Source organism: Trachinotus anak, unplaced genomic scaffold (genome assembly GCF_046630095.1).
Source record: "Trachinotus anak isolate AG129_WGS33_773 ecotype Australia unplaced genomic scaffold, CSIRO_AGI_Tana_v1 ptg000028l, whole genome shotgun sequence".
Lineage (NCBI taxonomy): Eukaryota > Metazoa > Chordata > Actinopteri > Carangiformes > Carangidae > Trachinotus > Trachinotus anak.
This window is the reverse complement of record NW_027273879.1, coordinates 9,212,854-9,235,111: the sequence shown is the minus strand read 5'-3', so window position 1 is coordinate 9,235,111 and position 22,258 is coordinate 9,212,854. Positions and strand designations below refer to the sequence as shown.

General features: G+C 39.7%; 1 protein-coding gene across 3 annotated transcripts; it reads right to left on the bottom strand.

Moving 5' to 3' along the window:
* Positions 1–382: 382 nt before the first annotated feature.
* Positions 383–21,639, bottom strand: fubp3 (far upstream element (FUSE) binding protein 3). 3 transcript variants are annotated; one of them, XM_071466058.1, is made up of 19 exons: positions 21,502–21,639; positions 17,205–17,316; positions 14,996–15,029; positions 14,205–14,254; positions 13,979–14,050; positions 12,862–12,919; positions 11,914–12,076; positions 10,674–10,772; positions 10,370–10,474; positions 10,153–10,255; positions 8,900–9,000; positions 8,422–8,551; positions 4,531–4,691; positions 4,172–4,245; positions 3,930–4,006; positions 3,433–3,489; positions 3,169–3,219; positions 2,891–3,018; positions 383–1,820 (listed from the first exon to the last, which is right to left on the bottom strand). In XM_071466058.1, the coding sequence occupies exons 1-19, from the start codon at positions 21,595–21,597 to the stop codon at positions 1,812–1,814; spliced, it is 1,680 nt and encodes a 559-aa protein (XP_071322159.1). In that variant the 5' UTR covers positions 21,598–21,639; the 3' UTR covers positions 383–1,811. The 3 variants fall into 3 exon arrangements, with proteins under 3 accessions (XP_071322159.1, XP_071322160.1, XP_071322161.1); XM_071466059.1 differs by having other exon boundaries at positions 14,996–15,026; XM_071466060.1 differs by lacking the exon at positions 3,433–3,489.
* Between the last annotated feature and the right edge of the window lie 619 nt (positions 21,640–22,258).

The following is a 22,258-nucleotide window of genomic DNA, read 5'->3' as shown; positions in this document are numbered from 1 at the left end:
GGAGATGTGATGCAGTGCATTAGAAAAGTTAAAGCTACATTTAATTAGCCGTAAAGTGCAGCAATGAAGAAGTGTTGCAGTTAACAAGTAATGATAGTATAACTCAACCACAAGAGAGGCTTGCGGAAAATTTATTTGAATTTGAGAACTGGCAGTAGTCTATAGAAAATATATATATATTTTCTGCTTATAAAACATGAAAACATACAGTTGGCCTATATATCCTCTATGTATCATTTGTTAGTATATACAATAGAGCTCTTGGAAAGTTTCCAATGTGAAACTCAGACAATTGAACACTTAGTATCAGAATACAACAGAAGACATTCAAAGGTTTATAATGTTCATGAAACAGAAAATCAGCTTAACAGTACACAATAAAGGTAGTCTGGATGTTTTTAATACATGGTTAACTGTACACATAAAGGAAAAAAACAAACACCATAATTAGACATTTTGAAATTATATCCCTTTTCATTAAGAAATGACGTTAATACCAGAATCATTTTTCCATAGTGATGCATCATTTATATTAGATCACACAAAGAAATAAAAAAATTAATTAAAAAGTTATTAGCATTGGACTGAGTCCAACGCCCCACTGAGTCCACAGCGAGGGCTCAGTGTGGCGTTAGTGAACTGGGAGGTACCAAATAAGAGTTTTTGATCATAATACTTAAACATAAAAATACTACATTAATTATTACACAGGTAGAAGTACAGAGGCTTAGCAGTCTTGAATAGTTCAGGTACACAACATACACAAAAAAATCTACCACTTCTTATTTTTCTTCAATACAAGATGCAACATCAAATTTCAAATCACACATTCACAATCTTTGAACATTTTCAGTATGAAAACAGAACAGAAAAAGAGGGACAATTTTCCTGCAACACTAATCACAGGAAAAAATAATTTTTATATAAGTATATATATATATATGAAACATATATATTTTAAATTAACAGTCAAATATATGAGCATATATACATAGTTTTACAAGGTAGCAAAGGCAAAAAAGCTATTTGCAACATCCCCCTAAGTCCTAATAGATCAATGTAATAAATTATCCATGACATTTCCATTTGAAAAAAGAAAAAAAAAAAAAACATCTTAAAACTACAAGTTAAAAGTCTGTCAAAATATAAGAGAACCCATCTTTGTTTCAAAAGTGAAATAAGATATTGCACCTTTTTTTTTTAAACCAGAGTACAATAAAATGACAATGAAAAACAGCATACAATGCACAACAGGAATTAAATTAGAACTATTGCCACTGGCGGACATTAATCCTTTTTTTAAACCTTGTAACAAAAATACATTTGCTGTAACAAAACATCACAGTTTCATTTCACTCAATTATGTAAAAGGAAAACATTTTAACACACTCTTTAAACATCTTATGACATATGACAAACGGTATTCAAGACTGCTAAGCACATAATCATGGTTTCATTTCAACATAACTAGAAAAAATAGATCATATTGCCTTTTGAAATGTTACAACTCTTGGGTTCATTTTGGCGGTACAATCAAAGACAGGAAAATATAGAAAAACGAAACAGCTCTCTCAAGTCCAAAAAGGGATCCCAGATACTGTCTATCCAAAATAACAGTGTACATAAGCATTTAGTAACAAATAAATGTTCCTGATTTTAGAAATATTACTTTATCATATAAGTCATTCTACAGCTAGTGTTTCTCACTAAGAAAAAAAGTCTTCAAGGCGTTGCAAATCTTGAACCCCCTCTGTTAAAAAAGGGTTGTTTTCATCCTCTCAGTGATTCAAGTCTTTAACCTGGCGACGTCTCTAATGATCCTGCAGAATAAAATCAGTTTGTTGATCATTTCTCACAATATTTAACCACATTGCAGCTGATTACAGTGGTGACTTGCACTAAAAACATTTGTTGTGTAGTTGAAAATTTGTATCACATTCAACTGCATAATATTTTTCTTATACACTGTTATTGAAAAGGTATCCAAAACACACTCTCTGCTGCACTGGCTGAAATGTTTCATCATTGTGATGAACTGTAGGAAGGTGTATGTGGGAGTGACAAAACAGAGCACCAAATGTGTATTAATACACAGCTAAAAATAGTCCCCAACAAACACACTATACACAAACTTGTATTTAACTTGTATTGTAATAACTATTTTCTTTATTGACTGGTTATTTATTTTGCTTATAAAAATATCCACTACAATTGCTAAGAGCCAAAACTGAGTCCACAACCAACAGATATTCAATTTACTATCATTTAAGTCAAAGGAAAACTCTTCACGTGAGAAAGTGCAACTGACAAATGTCATTTTTGCTTGAAAAATGTGATTTTGTGATCATCAAAGTAGTTCCAGATAACTTTCTGTTGATTAACTAATTGTTTCAGCACTACTCCTGTTCAAGGAACATTTGCTATTAACAATGGTTCCTTGTGGTTTTAAAGTGAAACAATGTATTTGTGACCTATTAATATTGTATGTATTCACATTCTGCTGCCAGTTTATTAGGTACACCTTGTTAAAACTAATGCAATCTGATACAACAGCCCTGCAGTAAATCCTCCCATCGTTAAGGTTGTAATGTTAAGTTTTTAGTGAAATTGTTCTACAGATGGTGGCTTTTGTCCACTCCAGTTATATCAGTGAGGGTTGGTTTAATACCAGAAACACCTCTGTATATGTAGTAATTCAGCAGCACCACAAACTACAACCTATAAAATGAGCATACAGTTGAATCTACACCTCTTTAAAACTACTTCAGCAAAACACGGGAGGGTTTAATGCAGGACAGTTTTGGGTCTTTTCGTGTTTGTTTATCCTTTAACATCTGTACTGTGAGGCTGTGAGAGACGTGCTGGGGCAGTGCTGGGAGTTGGTTCTCACCTGAAGGCCCGGGGCTTGTGTCTGCTGTGCGCCCTGGTTAAAGTAGGCCATCGGCTGTCTGTAGAAGTCAACCCAGGCGTTGTAGTCAGGATTAGAGGTCTGCTGAGATCCAGGACCGGCTGTCTGGCCTGAAGGGGAGGAAAAACCAGTGATGAGGAAGAGTTAGAGGAGCAGGAATCAGGAATATTAAGTCACATTTGCAGCTTTGAAGTCTGATGGCAGAGATCAAACCTGCCCCTTAGTTTGAGTTGTATTCATAAAATCAAACAAGGACTCACCCCAGGCTTTGTTGTATTCAGGAGCGGTGCTCTGGGCTTGGTTTTGCTGACCTGTAAACAAGCATTAAAAACATTTTAAATATTTAACACAGCAGCTTCTATCTGAAGACTTCTGCTGTAAATGCTATTTCATCAGACTGGTCTGAACAAAGTTAAAGTGCATATAAGTGAAGGAAATTTAAATTGCAACAGAAGAGTAAAACAACGTGGGCCTTGAGCTGCTTGTTCAAACTAAATATTCTTTTCTCTCTGAGTGACACTTGCCTAGCTTTTTATAATACTGCTCCCAGTCCATCTGGCCCGTCTGGGATCCATTGTGACCTGAAACCAGACACAGATAACACCACCAGTTACTGAGAGCGGGCTTAGCTTTTCCCCCCTTTTCACCTTCTGCTCTTGTCTGCAATTATGCGTCCTAATGATTTCCATCAACAGCAAGTTTAAAATCTGTGCGTACAGGAAAGACGAGCTGAGCCACGGGGAATTTAATGGTCTAATCCCACCCTGCACAAGACTTAGACAGGTTAAATCACTGAAATTTGCCACGTATTCGATGGCTCTGTTCTGAGTGACATTTATGGGTAATGAAACAACTTAGGAGGCAAAAACTGTTTATGTACCGTTTGTTCCCTCATTGAGTCACACATCGACTACAATTACCCAGCTGGGAACAGATCAGATTTCTTGATTTGTTGTGTTTTTCTACTGAGGTTTTGTCTAGAAAACACATACATGGTTTAATTCTTAGTGCACTGACTTACTGTGGTCCTGTTGGCCTTGAGGCTGCCATATTTGAAAGGTTGTACCCCATCCTCCAGTCATGAACGTCTGAGGCCCACTTCAGGCAAAAAACAAACATATAATTAAAAGTGAGGGAAAAAAAAAAAAACTTCAAATTATTTCCCACTGAAGACGCTGTCACACTATCAGCACAGGTTTGACCACTAGTACATGAACAAATATATCAAACTGTGACATGTTGAGGAGAGAAATCGATCCTTACTGTTGAGGAGGAGTGGTTGGTCCTTGGTTGTAGGGATTCATACCGAAGCTGCTGTTGCTCCCCATTCCTGGGCCCTGCAGCAGAGAAAGGGAAGAGGAGGCGAGTGAGAGACCACACTTGTGTTTAAAGGGAGCCAACAGGCAAGGTCAGAGGGCAGAGCCGGCCGCTGATGCACTCCATTAAGTCCATTTGATGGATTCTTCATGTTTAACCTCTGGTGACATCCTGCTGGCCACCAGGACCACAGCAGCCTAGCTCACCCCAGCAGCTCCCCGCATTGACATGTGTGCTCATGAATATCAGGCCAGACAATAGCATTTTGGGGGAGTGCCAGGGGGGGCCGGAGCCAGACCACCTACCCCAATTCTCTCATCGATCAGCTGGCGGGCCTTTTCCAACTGCTGAGGGGTGCCTCGGATGGAGAAGATGCGCACGTTGGGGTCGGTGTTGGGCGGTGGGTTTCTCTGTAGCTCCACGTGGGCACGAGACTGCTCTTTGATGTTCTTGATGGTTTCTCCACCTAAAAAAAGCATTGAGTAATGATGAGTTTTTATTGTTTGTGTATGCGGCTGACACAAGACTTCTATAACAGAATTGTGAAAAAGTCCTTCAAGTGGCTGTAATTTATATTTTTAACACCAATCTATCAAATGACAAAGTAAAAACAATGTGAGAAGGGTTGCTCATCGTGATGAACCGGCAGAGAACGATCAGCTGCAGCTCCTCTCAGCTTTATGGAGCTTTATAGTGAGGTTCAGCTCGTTGTTCAGCTGTCTTGCACACAACTTTAACATTTTGGTTCATACTCATTTTCAGCTGCAGCAGGCAACTGTTTTAAGCACAAAGGCTCTAAAAACCCACTGCATCACCTGCTCAGCACTGAACAGCAGACTGAGAGTGACTAGCTGGTGAGCATAGCGGAGCACTTAGCAGCTAGAGAGCCTGATATTTCCCTCAGGACTTGGTAGAGACCAAGAACAGCTAAAATAGACTGAATTAGTGTGGTGTTCACATCTGAAACCCCTTCACCCCACAGCTTTACGATGTGTGAAATCTGTGTGTGTCCTGGGCGTGGGGTGGGGACAACATGTCATACAAACTAGTTCATTTTGAGCACACTCCCAACTTTCTTGTGGGTTCATGTGGTATCAGATTTATTGTGATCAGGTGTTTCTGGTTTGTAAATAACACTCATGTCAATATCCAAGTTATAACTATGACTGGGAACTGTGTTTTCTGAAAGCACTGATATATCTGACTTGATGTGTCATAGTAGTGCCTGAGAATCAAGTCCATGTGAACACCTCGTGTCAGTCACTGTAATTAAACTAAATGAATACAGCATTATATTTCCAATGTGCAGTATTTTTCTGGATGACATGAAAACTATCATGCATTAACATGGGAATCCTTCCCATCCATCCCATCTATCCCGAAGCATTAGGCCTGACTTCTCTACACCAGAATCCCACCGACTCACTTGACTAAACTGATGTGATAGTTCTACCTTATGAAGACTCTGGCATGTGTCCCACCACTTATCTACCATTCTGTGGTAACATCCATGCAAATCGGTAAACAAAAGGAGACATCTCCTGCACACCACCCCCTCCTCTGCATCAGATGCCAGCTTCCCGACGTGTGGGGAGAGCAATTACACCAGCAGGGAGAAATGAAACAGAGCTGGCAGGAGAAAAGGGCCAAAATTGAAGCGTATCCTCCTTCTGGGATATCATTTGTCTCTTTTACCCTTTTCATTCTTGACTCTGTGTTGTCCTCTGTGATGAGAGGAGGGAGTGAACGGGGGGCATACAGCCGCCCCCCCCTTCCACAATGCCCATCTAAACGAAAAAGGCTGAGGGTGCTTCCCGGGGGGACACCGGGGCTGTCCCAACATCAATTACACATTTGTTCACTTGTGGCTGACACTCGGATGACCCTGGCTGACCTCCGAATGAAAACGCTCATCAAAAACCTCTCCTCCTCCCATAGCCTATTCCTTGCTGCCAACAGACTGCACATGGGCCATTAACCCATTGTCAACCAAATGAAACTTCTGCCTTAATGAAGCCATTATGAGCTCTTCTAGTCAGACAGCAGAGAGCAATGAAGACCCTGACTATTCATTTCATGGACTGGGCTGTAGTGAGGACAGATAATACGGGCCTTATTAATGAGACTGGTTTAGTGAGCTGGAGAAAAGAAGGGGATACAAAAGTGCAACTGGTGACGGTATTCAGGGCAAAGCCAAGGGACTGGTTAGCTGCTGGTGGTGGGGAAAAACTCTGAGGCCTCAAGGGAAAAATAACACTGCCAGAATGTATGGTATGGAAATTTCTAATGCAACAGCAGCTTTTACATGACACTAGTGTCTAACTCTAAGCTTCTTACTGTATGGAAAATATTTGCAAAATCAACTCACTCTCCAGCAGACAGCCCTTCTAGGAATAGCCTAGAGTGGATTTTCTTTGTTTTGTATATTTTCACTCACTTAATTATATGCTCTACAGCTGAAACAGTTCATTCAATTAACAGAAAATTAATCAGCTCAATGTTGATAATCAATTCATGGTTTCAAAAGGTTTTTTTAAACAAAAATGCTGCTGATTCCATCTTCTGAAATTGCTTTTCTTCACTTCTAAAGACAGGTTTTATCTTTTGACCTGACAACATGAGTCATTCTATGACATCACCATGGGTTCTGGGAAGTTGTGATGGGTATTAATAAATAAAATCATTAAACTGACTGATTTTCTTTTACTTACTATTTACTTGGAAACAATTTTGTGAAGAAAAAACAAACAAAAAAAGCCATTATATGATCATACCATGGCATTATTCCACTTACAATTAATAAATGACATCAACTTATGTCTTAAGCAAGTTTCTGTTTAACATTTAAGGCCATTAATTTCTCATTTTTAGGGGGTAGTGAGAAAAGATCTCCATTTCTCCTCATATCTTGTGAATACTTAGACTAAACTGGAGATTTCAACCAAACAAGATTCAGTTTTAAAACTAAGCAAACTCGACCTGCTAAGGAAGAGAGAGAGATGCAACTGAAAACCCTTGAAAAACTAGTTACTGATGTTACTGAGTTTAGATTATTTTAGGTCAAAACTTGTGAGTAAAGTTGTAGGATTCTTGTTACGGCTCTTGCACCGAGTTTGAGCCGGTGCTAAAGTCTGAGCAGGTTGGTGGGTGGTTTGATTCATCACAAGCAGTGTGTGAGTGTGTGTGTAGGAGGTCAAAACAGAGGGGCAATGGGCTGCATATGGCATCGTAAAGATATTAATCACCGCACCCTTTAAGGGACGGCTGACAGCACCCAGACCCACCGCCATCTCCACCATATTGGCTCACTTCATATGCTAATGCATAGAGAGGGGGACGCAACGCCCAGGTTTATTTGTTTCCCTCGCCCCACTACATGCACAAAAGCCACTTGACATTTCTATTGCCATGTTTTTATCTTAGGTAAAGAGGCCCCCCCCTCCCGACCCCACCCACCACTGCGCGCACACACACACCAAGGCGACATGCACGCGCACACACACACACACACACACACACACACACACACACACACACACACACACACACACACACACACCTCCTTCCAATGCAATGGTCAATGACTTTTAAATAGCTGGCAATAGAGTGGGCATGAATAGCCAATAAGCTAATTCCTCCTATTCATTCCCTCGCTGCACTCTATTGGGCTGAAAGACCCTCATTAGATGCCAGGCAGCCTTCCACATGATTGAGGGCTGTTATTATGCACCTTTAACAATTAATGTCACATTACACGCATTATCCCCGTCATTAAGCCCTTAGTGAAGCCAATGAATGCCACTTGTGCTGTATACATGAGCCCTGGAGGGAGAATAGGAGGGTGGTCACTCACTCACACCCCCCCCCCCCCCCCCATCAGTTTCACGCAGTGGCAGAACACCAAACGGCGTTCCATTATTAAAGGAAAATGGCAATCTGTTGAGTTGGATATACTCTTATTAAGGCTGTCTGTATTGGTGAACTGTGCAACACTTCTCTGACAGAAAGTTGAGTCAGAATGTAGCACACGTGGGAGAGAAGACCAAACAGTGAGACACCGATTAAACAAAGCAAACCCACATTTACTGGAAACTTTTTATATAAGCTACTACTTAAAAAAAGAACGAAGTATGAACAAAAAAAGTATCAACAGGTGTTTAAATCAACTCTAAACATGATAATAAAACATTCCTTACCTTTGCCAATCACTAGGCCACACTTGTCAGCAGGTACTGCATATGTCACTTCCTGCAGTCCGCCAGGTCCTCCCATGTTACTGTCACCTCGTCCTCGACGTCCCATTACTCCCCCAAATCCATCTCGCTCCTGGAAGGAGGGAACCGGGAGAAAAAAATGACAGCACTGTCAATTACAGAAAGATATGGGGCAATTTTGTGGATACCACTGACCCAACACTAACAGTCAGCTGACATTTTGTGGAAAGGTCAAGGAAGAACAAGAAGTACAAAAATGGCAGCATTTGCACCATAAATTGGTTCTTAAAGAATTCCCACTGACGTTTCATCCAAGCACTCTACATATTTTTATTTTTTATGACCAGTGTAACTAACCTAGATAAGTAAAATACATTCAGTTTATTATCTGGTGAATCTGCTTTATGTAAAAATACAGGTTCAGTGAAATGGTGTTTTATTACAGATGCTGACCACATACCTGAGCTGTTTGAACAAGTTCATTGATGAGGTGGACCGCGTGGTGGCAGTGGTCGGGCTGGCCCATCACCTGAGCAACTCGGTCAGGACTGACTCCATCATCTGGACAAGTACAAGAGGACAAAAAGGTCTTTAACTGCTCTGGGATCATATAAATATTTAATGACAAGTGCTACAAGCGAGTAGAAGTCTCATATCCTGATATTTCTATAGCTTTAACATTGTGCAAGTTTGGATTTCACAGCTCAAGTGAGTTGTTACTAAGCGGTGAAAAATGCTGAGCTTGTGGATGATTAGGCTGGATTAAACATCACTGTCTATGAATTCAGATGATTGTGAAGCTTTATATCAGCTGTCAGACACTCCGACTCCCACCAGAACAGGCCAGACCGAGGTCTCCGACTGCACTGAAGCTTTGGTGTTGTCCCTCACTTGTGAGTTGCTTTGGATGAAAGTTTATGCCGAATGTGTAAATGTAAGTGAGAACGTTTATGTCAAATGTTTTCCTTTTCCAAATGATACATACTGTGTTTTAAAATAAACAGGATCATTTCCTGGAGTGCTGCCTGCTTCATTAAAAACTAAGCCTGAAAACAGATTCAGACCAAAGTATTTATCTGACACGGTTCTCATTATTGATAGGTCTGAAATGTATCATTCAGATTTAAAATCTTTATCAAGGATAAAGCTGGATTTCTGTTTGACACAAAGGGTTCTGCTGTAAATATCTACAGCGTAGATTTTGATTTATAGATCTGCGCCTGATTTAACCTATTGATATTACCACCACAACACTAGATGGTTTGATATGGCTGTATCGTGCTTTAATTATATTTCCTTTAGAAATGTGTTTGGATTCTTTCATTCATTTTGCATATGACCGTTATGCACATACTCATAGAACTGGTTTTATAACAAGGTAACTTCTATTTGACCTTCTGTCATTACTGAATCAGAGATTACTACTGTCACTGTGTACTCAGCATGTTTACATTTATTCACTCACTGTGTGTGAGGCTATAAATGTGTGGTACTGAAAGAGTCAAGCTGTCGAGTCTTTCTTCACCTTCCATAACGTCATCTTGACTATGAACCACCTTCACTGTCATCAGTACCTTGCAGGGTTAAACACAAGCAGCCTGACCTCTGACCTATCACAGTTCTTGCTGTGCCCTATGTGGTATGTCCATAGCCATCAATGTGTAGTTATATTTTTTGAGGAGGTGCATGTCAACTATCGTATTATCTTCTCACCTTGTTTGAACTGGATCCTGACCCCAGCATCATTCTGAATCTTCTTGATCATCTCTCCGTTCCTGCCGATGATGATACCAACAGCAAATCTGGGCACAACCACCTGCACAATGAGGACAGAAAGAAGGGTTTAGAAAAGACAAATGATCCTCTTTCTGAGCAAATACATAAATAAATAAATGTCCAGAATTTGAAAAGCAAAGAGGCAGGCTCTTACATCCAGGCTGCTTCCCCCCATTTTGGATCCATACTCTGCTCTCCCAGCCCTGAAGTCTCCTTGGTCCTTGTCGCGGATAAGCTTCACCACAAGTTCACGGGCTTGCTACAGAGACACACCAAAATCTTTATAAATAATACAATTTCATCAAAGAATGCTGAAATGAAGCAAAACAAGCGTCCAGCTGAAAGTCTCTTACTAAAAACAAAGAGGTTTTCAAATGTTTGACTGAAGGCATAAAATGTGTAAAATTGAGTGTAAACTGGAAAGATAGCGGCACACACAGAGTTCCTCTGAGACTGACCTGCACTTTGTGGGGATCCCCAGTGATTCTCAGAGGCTTGTCTGCTCCAGTGGGCATGGGGTCATCCTGAATCATTATCATCTGCACTCCTGTTCTCTCCTGCAGGGGTACGATCAGACGGAAGCAGAAAACAAGAGTTACCTGGGGCTCAAAAGACTTTTCACTCTCATGGGTGGAAAGTCTGTCACGTCTCAAAGAACAGGTTTTATTTTGATCTTTACCAGAGGTTGAATCCTCATGGAGGATGTGAAAAGATATTTCAAGTAATCTGAAAGGTTTATTTTTAAAATTGAAGAAAATAAAAGTGGAATGCAATTTGAGCAGATTAAGACCATATAAGAGTTTTCAAAATCTATACTCTAACCTGTCTTTTCAAAGAAAATTTTCTGCTAGTTAATTTAGAAAAAAAAAATAAAAAATTCACTCACTCAAAAACATCCATGTGGGTTTTTATGCGAATAAGTGCTCAAAATGTCTGTGTGTACATCCACAAGGGAGTGTGATTGAGGTCTGAGGCTGCAGATACTTAATGCTATTGTCAACAAATTTCATTAAAAACCCAAAACCAACAGTCAACCAGCTCCAAGGCCTTTGCTTCACACTAAAGACAAATAATTTCATTAGACACCATAGTTTCTTGTTGTTGTTTTTTTAGCCAACACTACTGAAATCAGGCTAAATAGTGTATTTGTAGGAAACTGTTTCCAGCTACAGATGTGGTGTTTTAGTGGGTATTTATAGCACAGGTTGGTGTATGTGGGATCAACTAAAAATAGACTCAAGTGCCCATGTTCTTTGCAGTGAAGATCATGTCACCTAGTGCAATGCTGTGGCTCAGTGATGAGTTTTTAATAGCTGCAAGAACAAAAACAATGGCGCTCCAAGCACAGAGGAATCAGCGATGTCAGGCTTTGGCCACGCAGACAATACTTTTTAGTCTGACTGATTGTTGTTTTTTTTCCAAAAATATAGAGTTTGACCACACCTTTAAACCTCACTGTTTGTGTGAGTAACCCTAACCCACCTGATAGGTTTAACATCTTACTCACCATCACTGTACAGACTGTCGACAAAATGACTACTACACAAAAAGTGAGTTAGTCAAAAACAAAACAAAAAAAAAAAAGTGTGTCACTCAGCAGACACTAACTAGTAGAAACTGCATGTCCCCTATCTCTAGGACTTTTACTGTGAACAATGAATGCAAGTGCCATATGTTCAGTGTGACCTACTACCAGACCTGCAGCTGTTTGATGGTTTCCCCTCCTTTGCCGATGACCAGGCCGACTTTGTTGGCAGGGATGAGGATCTGCTGGATGGAACTGTTGCCGTCCATCTCACTGTGGAAGCCTGGACCATACCGACACTGCTCCACAATCTCACTCAGCAGCCTCTTGGCCTGCCTGTTGGGGGTGGAGCGCAACACATTTTTCACCACAGCTACAGATTCTGCACAAAAACTGTTCTGTGTCACATTTTTCTTTGTCAAATGTTGAAAGAGGTGTTCAGGTGATTAAGAGGAGATGTGAAGAGATTTGAGTTCGCGCCCTCTTTGTCACAACAATAGGGCACACTTTCCTCTTGCTCTGTGCAGTTTCAGTAAATCTATCAAAGTTGAGAGTTGAAAAACAGTTAATGCTACACACAGACTGGTCCATTACAATTGTCCTCACCAACTCTATTTCACACCAGAGAGACTACACAAATATCAGAACGTATCAGAGATGTGTTTTAGAGGTGGTGCAGAGGAGGGCTCCCTTCTTGCTCTGCACCTGATTTTATGGAAAAGTTTGTACCTTTTGGTTTGATTTCTGGTTCTCTGTGACTAAAATTACAGGATTTACCCCAGAATTAGATCCAGAACTTTGTTAATAAGGGAATTATACAACCATCAGTGCACATATAAGGATCTTTCAAAAAAAGTCTATAAAAATAATATTATGCATCTCTTAAGAAGTGTATAGTAATGAATAAAACATATTTCAGAAGAATTGTCGTCTTATTTAACTATTTGGACACACTGTCAACACTGGTTTCAGATATGATGTGAGAATATCATTACTATTGACTAGTCACAAATTCCTCAAGATTACTTACGGAGCTGTGGTTTTATGACTTTATATATGTTTATATTTTGTTCAAATTCAAAGTTAAACATAAAATATTTTTTAAAAAAGCTGAGACTTACTCAATGTTCTCTGGGCTGCCAGTCAGCGTGCAGGGTCTGTCCAACATGCCTCCGCTGTCTGTAACAAAATAAGAAAATTAGATAAACTGTACAATCTCACATACAAAAGATCAAGTAGACAACAGTATAGTCAAGTCAATTTATTTACACAGTCCAAAAATCACAAATTTGCCTCAAAAGACTTCAGTATGTTTGGATAAGAAAAAACTCTCCAGAAGAAACCTCATTAGGAGGGACAGAGGCACTATCCCCCTTCCAGGATCAGACAGACATGCAATGTGTGCAGAGTAGACCACAATAGAAACACATTGCAAACATATGAAGAATGTGGGTCCAGAAGAACGCCAAGCAACTTCTAGCCGTTTAATATATAAAATGTTTTCGCTGACAAACTTGATATATGTAATGATGTCTTGTAGGTTTATATTAAAAAGGAAAATGTCTGTTGTAAGTGAAAAAAAAACAATGATACAAATCACAAACTTCAAGAAAACTGCAACTTCGCAGTTGCCAAAATTACCACTAATATGGTTTCAAATACACCATTTCTCTGCCATAGTTTTAACAAAAAGACAAATTTTGCTAATTAAAAAGTAGTAGGACTCTTGTATTAGACTGCATTTAATTGTATAGTGCCCTTTGTTCCTGTCTCACACCCCACATAGCAATATACATACATTTTTCTGTCCTTTTTTACTCCCCCAAGAACTGTATATGATTAAAAAGTGACAAGAATAGAGCTGGTGGTTTAGACCAGAATAAAATGATGACCTGGACTTTTCTGAAGGCTCCAGCCATAATTGTCCTCATGGATTATTGCATATAGACTGATGAGCAAAATTGCAATTACCCTTTTACAATTAAATCTACAACACAATCAAGTGTGAAAAAAAACACACACACACACACACACACACACACACACACACACACACACACACACACACACACACACACACACACACACACACACACACACACACACACACACACACTATTACTTTTGAATGGGAATTCACTGTATCACTGTCTTTCCAGTTTATGGCTCAAGTCTCTCAGTTGCTTCTAGCAGCAGAAAGAGGTGGGCGTTTTTATAATGCGTTTATTTACAATTTACCTGAAGCAATCTGGATCTTGCAACCCGATTCCAGTTGAATTCTTGAGATCTGCTCTCCTCCTTTTCCAATGACTATGAGGATGGGGAGAAAAAAGACCAGTTTTAAGCCTTTTTAAATTTAGACTGTGGCCCCTAGAAGTGACCCAAAAACTGAGTAGAATGTCAATACTGGTGATTACATGTCAAACATTAGTACTGACTATAAACAAACTCAAGGGCTACTTACTGAACCCCACCATCTTATCAGGCACTTTGTAGTCTTCTGTCGCGAAAGCCCTGTGAAAGATTAGGACATGATTAATAACTCTGGCTCACCAAAGAAAATAAAATCAAGATCATCAAAAACCAGACTTCTCTCTGGAGCAACTTGCACATGTAAAAAAAAAAAAAAAAATGGAGCTGACACTATCAGGGATGCAACTAATCATTATTCTCATTATCAACCAATCTGTAGATTCAGTTGTCAATAGTTTGGTCTGTAACATGTCATAGATTTTTGGGTAACTACCACAAAAGACTAAGAAAGCCAGCAAATATTTACATTTGAGAAGCTGGAAGCAGTTAAGTTTTGGTATTTGAAAAAAAAAAAAAAGATAAAAAAAACTATAACCTATTAATTTTCTATTCAACTATAAATCAGCTGACTGATTGAATCAGCTCTGAAAATTACTTGTTTTGTATTGGGAAGACAATTTTGATAGCAGAGTCACTGTTTACGTCATTTTACAAACAAAAATGTCAAATATTAACAGAATCCAGCTTTTAAAATGTCAATATTTACTGCCTGTTTTTTTTTTGTGTGGATTTGTTTTGTTTTCCGTGATGATAAAATAAATATCTTTGGGTTTGGGATGTGTCTTTGAAAGTGAGACACAGCAACCTATGACGTTGAAAAGATTCATGATCAGGAAAATAAAGAATACACGACCTCAATGCGAGATAACTGAGGCAGATTAAACACTATGAATACATCAAAAGGACATTCAAATAAACAGAAACTGCTTTTGCTCTGCTCACCTTTGATGTACCATTGCACCAAGGTGGTTCCCTACTGAGAGAAAGAGGAAGAAAGCAAACAAATTAACATATGAGAAATAATGTGAGACCATGACTAAAAATAATATTTTAAATATCTTCTAAAGTTATAACCACTAAAACAGCAAAATGAGAACGAATGAGTCTGCTCTAGAGGGGACAGGAGCAGATGGATGTGGTCCTGCCAATCCTTCATGTTCGTGTATGACCCCACAGAGGGGGGCTTTCACCGGCATGGAAATCAGGCCTGCGAGTATATGAGTGAGTGTTTCAATCAGAGCTGCTCAGAAAGAGAGAAAGGCAGCAGCTGGGTCAGTGGCTGCTGGTACTGAATTGAATTTTGACAGGTAGCACCAAGCAAGGGTCCTGCAGGGTCACTGGAGGATGTGCTGCCATGGATGTGAACACCTGAGTTGATATCTAGCAGGTTCAATCAATTTTATGGTTGTTTGCACTGATTTCACTTCTTCTGGAAATGCACTGGGGTTAATGCTTGAGGATGGAACAGCTATGAATACAAAAAAGGAGGTGTACTGAATTCATACAAGGACAAGACTGCAGGATAAAGTGTTGGGCGTGTATTTGCATTCTTATACATTTGATAATTAAATGCTGAGAGCTACCTGCAGCGCTACACAGACACCTTTTCTGTGTCTGTGGGACAACCTTCACTAAGAAAAACTGAGGACAAGTTGTTGTAAACAATAACAGCACCTCAACCATACCTAAACCAGAATTGCATATGATTTATCTATCCATGCATTCAGGGCTGAAATATCATACCAACAGCTGTGACAAGATAAGAGGAGGACGGGATAAATGACGAGTGTTGCCATTTCATGGATATAAAATGGATCAAATCTTTGTTTTGTGTGCAAGGCACAATGAGATAGGATGTTCTTACTGCACTGTCAGACACTTAATACTCCACACAACCATGAAAATAAAACAAAAAAAAAAAAAACAGCTGTCACTTTACAGATCAGAGTTTCCCCTGCATAGCTCCATCTGTGGTGCACTGCAACATTTTTCACTAAGGACACCAAATCATAAATGATAAAGTCCAGATATGAAATTTCTAACCAATTAATAAAGCTGCTTAAGTGACACACAAGTGGAGACACAGAGCTTCTCTCACCAGTGAAGGAGAGTTTGACAGGGACAGAAGGTAAAGTTTCACAGGCATTTTTTCTAGTTTGTTACACCTTTAGAGCAATGCTACGTTCAGTTCAAACTGGGTCACTGTTTCAAAGGATGAAAACGATAAAAACACTTCCAGCCCCTCACCATCTCTGCAGAGCCTCAAACTTATACTGAGTGCTGATAAGACTAAATTATTTCATATTACATGCAGACCATAAACATAATGGTACTGCAATTTAAGTTCTTCTATCGTATAAACATCTGGGAATTTCGTTCGATAGCAGTCTTGCTTTTAAACCTCACAGAACGCACAGAATCTGAAGACAAAAATTGCTTTCTTATTTTGAAATATTTTGAGAGGCAATATCGATATATTATGAAATAAATTATCATATTTCTGTTTTATGTTGCTTAAGTCTGTTGAAATCTGGGGTTTCATAAATAAACAGATGCTACAGCTATTGAACAAATGTACTGTGTCATATCCACTGAGACATAAGGATCAGTCTTTGTTCAAACATCCTTTGGGGCATTAAAACATTTCCACTATTTTTTTCAGCATTTCGAAATAGGCTCACTGTCTGTTTCCCTGGTTAGAAAAACAAATGATCAATCAGAGATTTGAAGCTAGAAATTAGTATCAAGTGAGCAAGAATGAGATGTGTAGGTTGTGTGCTGATTTACAGAAATAACTTTCTTCAACTGACATGGAAAACTTTAGAAAGTTAGCAGCTCCACGTGACCACTGCTGCAGCTTTTGTGTTCACTGAAAATTACTTTGGCTAATCTGTGACTCGTTACTGATTGGTTAGAGCAAAAATAACCACATCCAAAAGAGAAATGGCAACAGACAGCTGGTCTTATTTTTAGGCTCAACTTTTTAGGTTGGACGGAGCAAAACCCTTAGAAGTGACACAAACACACACAGTTTGAACATGCAGATGAGGGCCACAGAGCATCTCATGTTTTTATGAAGGTGTCCATGCACATGATATGCAGGATAAATGCTAAAGCATCAGTGATTTCTGTGTGTATAATGAGGGCTTACCTCCATTGTCTAGTGAACGTTTTTGGCCTCCAAAGCCATAGAGGGTGGGGTCTAAGACCGGAGAGGAACTGTTCATGTTGGGCATCTGGTCTCCTCCCATCTTGGCTGCCATCTGGGGACACATCACAGTGGGTGTGCGATGGAATAAAGTGAAAAAAGTGGATAAGTGACGATGTTCTTTGAACATACGTTTCCTTTCCAAGACACATCAAGGACAAGCCTTCAAGATAAGTGTGACACGTTCTCTTTTCTTGTTGCTTTCATCAAGCATCAAGTTTGCTGTGAAGCCTGTTGTGTGGAGTGTTATTTTTTTGACAGCAGCTGAAAACTGCACTTTGTGCAACATTAGAGTAGCTTGAAGCAGTCTGCTACAGCTCTTGTTGAGACTACCGACACTGGTGTTTTCCCTGAAACATCTGTCATGTGCCAGCTCTCACTGACTAAACTGGCTTTTTTGTGCTTTCGCTGACAAATGACACAAATCTTTACAGGGCACGGCAATATCTCAACTGACTGAATTTTCCACTATATGATTTGCCTGAAAGTTACGACAGCTGCCTAAAGCACTAACACAAAAAAATACATTTCTAACCACTTTTTTTCAATCCCGAAGTGCAGGCTGTTTGTACAAACAGTAAACAAGGTATGATAATGATGATCACATTGGTACCAGAAAAGTTACTTTACGAGCTGTAGTTTGTGCTAGTTTTTCATTTGATTGCAGTTTCTGTATGTTTGGATTAAAAAAAAAAAAAAAATTTAATTAACATAAGTCAAGGCCAGCAATGTCAAGTTCTAGACCAAGTATTTAGTATTATTTGAATTTTTTTTTTTATATACCAATGCTGATATGTTACCTGAGTTGATACTTTAATTTGAGCAAGATAAACATGTTTTTCACACAAGCAGCTTTATAATAGCTTTGGTTGCAGTAACTAGAGTAGTCTGAAACAGGCATATAAATCAAGAACGATCTGATGAAAGAATAAACAAATATATGTATTTGATGCCAGCAGTTTTTAATTTTAGTACCAAAAGTATTGAGACTTAACATCCCTCTCTAGTCATGTAGTGTGAAAACACAGAACTATTTAAAGTTCATCATATGCACTTTTTTTAACCCCCAGATCAAAATCAGGGACTGGCCCAAGGAACGATATGTAAATTTGTGGCCTACCAGATATACATTCTCTACATGTTTCTCTGACGGAAAGTGTACAACTGCTTACACACTACTTCAGGAGGGTACTTATTTGCATTACAGCTTAGCTAAAAATCAATCTATGTCTATTTTCAAAATCATCCACTTGCCGACCTAAAGCAGATGCTCATGTTCTGCGGTGATGGGCATTTAAATCTTCAGTTTCGCTGCACAAGAGCGCCAACAGCATTTTCCACTCCCAGTTCATCCGCCACCTCTCCTTCCATACAAAAGTATAGCATTTCAGAAAATTACACTAAATTGACATCTGTGCCTGACTGGAGTTTTTTTTTCACAATATGAAAATATATTGACGGCAATTAGAGTCTTCCATCACCTTCAGGGATGATTATCTACTTCAGAGCCCGCCGGTGGAAGCGAGAGGGGTGCCATGGAAATAAGGAGGCAGGAAAGGAAGCAGGTGTGGGGGGGCTGTTTCATATGACATTACTGTAGCTATGTGTGAGTCAAGCAACATGGAAAGCATTGTAGCTGAAGTCAATACTCAAGAAATGGCTGCACTTCATAAAATAAAAAATAAAAAATAATTTAAAAAAAGCGTTTCTCGAGGGTTTTGCTCCACTACAGCTGGACACATAGCTGAGAAGTATCCTCTCAAACACCTGCCTGTTTTATCAACCCTGCCCATAACAGTGGTAGGTTAGGTATATTTTGACAGTATGTCTATTAACATATTAAGTTCAGTATCCTATATTTACTCGGAAAATAGTTTATCTTGTTGTATTTATTGCAAGTTAAAGAGGAGTCACATTGATCAAAATCTGACTGTGAGGAAAATATGCAGCCAATTACAAACAAGCAGTCTGGTGGTTTTTGTGGCAAACTGTCTGGTACAAACTTGTCAACCCCCCCCTTTGATGTCCAGTGAGGCCTCTGGGTAAACACCACTGTGGCACTGGACAGACCTTCAAGGTAGACTCACTTCTTGAATGCAATCTTTGCTGAGTGAATATTTAAAATATAGTCAGTCAAGTTTCATACTTTAAATATGTACTTATATGTCTGATTTGTCTAAAAATAAGACAAATGAAATCACATAGTATGTAGTCACATGGGAACCAAAGTATTTAGTTTAGATTTAGGATGTGAAACCCCTTGTCCGCTGGCCGCTGTGGCACGACTGTTTCGGCAGTAATCTACACTATTCATGACTGACTTCAACTCACTGAGGTTGTTATGTTTTACAAGACCTGGTGTGTTTATGCTTAGCTGGTTTACAAAGAGTTGATGTTAATGGTTATGTTTAGGGTCAAGATGAGTACATTTAGTGACAGTGAGACACTGGCATTTTGCAAACAGTAACAGAGCAGAGGGAGTGAGCAGGAGGAGGCAGGATCCAGTAATTAGCGAATGGGAGGCCTAATCCAGAGGTCAACATCTGCTGAGTTAATTTCGTTTACACAGTGCTCTGATAATTGTTTAATTAAAAAAAAACAACAACAACAGAGCAGGTAACATGCATCTGCAGCTTCAACATTTAAATGTCAGTGAGAAGCAGGTAACTTGTATTGGTGCATCTATGGTAACCAACACCACACAATGCAAACCAGTGCAGACAAGCACTGGAACTAAGCCTCCGCTGCTCACCTCTTACCACTTGCCTTGTTATCACATGCCACTTCAACGTCTTATGATAACACACAAAATGACAGAGGGACTTTCTGTAAACAGTGGCGACAGATCCTATCTGTTGTTACTGTTAAGACAATGATACAAAACGTTGCTCCTCAGTAGGAATCTGTCAGTTTTGGCCAATCCAAGATCTTGTGAACAAGGTGTGAGCGCAGATAAGAAAGTAGACGGCAGAGGAGGGCAGTGACATTTCATTTGCTTCTCTGGATCTATGTGCAAAATGAGATAAAATGTACCTGTCAAAGAAATGCTTTGTGTGTGGTTTTTTTTTTATGTCAATATTTTCCACTGTACTCTGGAACTGTTCTGGCTGATATTTGCACATCTTTTTTTATAATCATGCAAATCAGGATTAAAAATTTACAGATAGAGATACTCCATGTGCTTTAAATCTACATAGGTGGGGGGGGGGGGGGGGGGGGGGGGGGGGGGCTGTATGACTAAAGTCCAATTTGCACACTATTAAGTGCAGATAGTAGTTTACTAATCTTCCATTACAGTACAATTTAATGCCAGCACAACTACAGTGACCATCTTTGCTACAGTTAAATTATGTAAACCTATACCTGTTAAGGAAGTGAGTAGTGAAATGCTGGTTGTTTTCTGCATATTTTTCAGGTATTTTCCAGGCAGCAATGGAAAAATCCTTGTGTGGCGACCAGGAGGAGTGGAGGGAGGCTTATTTGAACAGATGACGTTACATTACATGGCCTATCTGTTAGGACACACGCATGCTAGCAAGCTAACACCAGCTACATTAGCCCACTCGGTGTTGTTATTGTGTGCAACTTGTGCTTCGCGTTTTACAGACAAGCTTCATATGAGGTCAAAGAAGGGAAATGAAGGGGGTTTAAACGTCAGGGCTGCATGTGGTTTAGTGACCAAGCTCTTCAATGTGTGTGTCTTTAAATGGGGGCAACAACCAGTTTAGTAAAGCTAACTTGAAACCCAGCAGCGTGTCAGGCTGCTGGGTTTCTCAGGTTTCGTGACTAAACTAAACGCTCAGGTTTTAATCACGTTGCGGGTCAGGATCCAAGGTCTCAAACTTGTTAGTGAGTTAGCAAGCTAAGCTAAGTCCAACTTCTGACTTGACAACAGGTTGCTGCGTGTCGACTTAACTTACTAAAGTTGCACAAACTTCGACATTACAAAAGACCACCGTGTGTCCCGTCAAATACGGCCTGTGTGGTCATTTCTGGAAAGTTTTGACCCCGTTAATCGACGCGTCTTCTGCCCCGAGTAAACTCTAATCTGTCCGCTCAGCTATCTCGGCTACTTAACGTTAGCCTGCTAGCTCGCTGGCTGGCTTGCTGCATGAGGAGTGTTTGTAGTAGGGGGTCCGGGGTGCCCCGACCAAAGTCCTGCCCTGCTCCAACACGCCGACCCGCTGCTTGTGCTCCCCGAAAGCGCCACACCTGCTGTGTTCGCCGAAGAGCGTTTTACCTGTCGGACCCGGCGTATCGTGTCTGCGAAGTCATCTTTCGTTCCGGGCTGAGCCACCGAGGCCTGTCCCTGAACCAGCTCCGCCATCATCATCATCCGCCTCGGCAGCTGAGAGCCACACTAGAAAAAAAAAAAAAAAGAAAGAAAAAAAAAAAAAAATCAGCACACGTGCTAAGCCAAAGCTCCGCGAGCCGCGTGATCTCGCGAGTTGATCGCAGACCACGTGTGTGCAGAGATGGGGGCGCGTTCGCCTCCACATCACACTTCATACACAAGTTTATTATAATAATGATGATGCATGGAAACATCTAGCATCTAAATATAAGTGAGAAATAATGAAAAGGCCTCTGAAGGACATTAAGAGTAGAGGAAAAGGAAATCAAAGGCAAAACATGAAAGTTTTTAACCAGGATTTATAGGTGGTCAAAATCTAATATCTAATATCCTCTGGGAGCAGTATGCCATGGAAACAAATCTTCACTACAGCTAGAGCATTTTTATATATAACATAGCATTTTGTATGTAACATACAAGGTAATATTATTTATATGATATAAAATAATCAAAAACTATTTCGTAACCCTCTCTGATTGGAGTCTGTTTGGTATTATATCAAGAACTAATGCAGTCTAACAGTCAATAGTCCTGCAATGAATTATACCTTCATGACGGTCATAAAGGTTAGTGTTTTAGACAGGTGTTGATTCAACTATTTGATCATTTTGGAGTCTGCAGTTTGTGGTGTTTTTGAGCTGTA

Bases quoted from the DNA above. Each gene is read 5' to 3' on its own strand.
- fubp3 (XM_071466058.1), bottom strand. From the start codon at position 21,597: ATGATGATGATGGCGGAGCTGGTTCAGGGACAGGCCTCGGTGGCTCAG. The intron at 17,317-21,501 runs GTAAAACGCTCT...ATGTGTCCCCAG, and splicing joins CGATACGCCGGGTCCGACAG to ATGGCAGCCAAGATGGGAGG. The intron at 10,773-11,913 runs GTCTGGTAGTAG...GTACCCCTGCAG, and splicing joins AAACCATCAAACAGCTGCAG to GAGAGAACAGGAGTGCAGAT.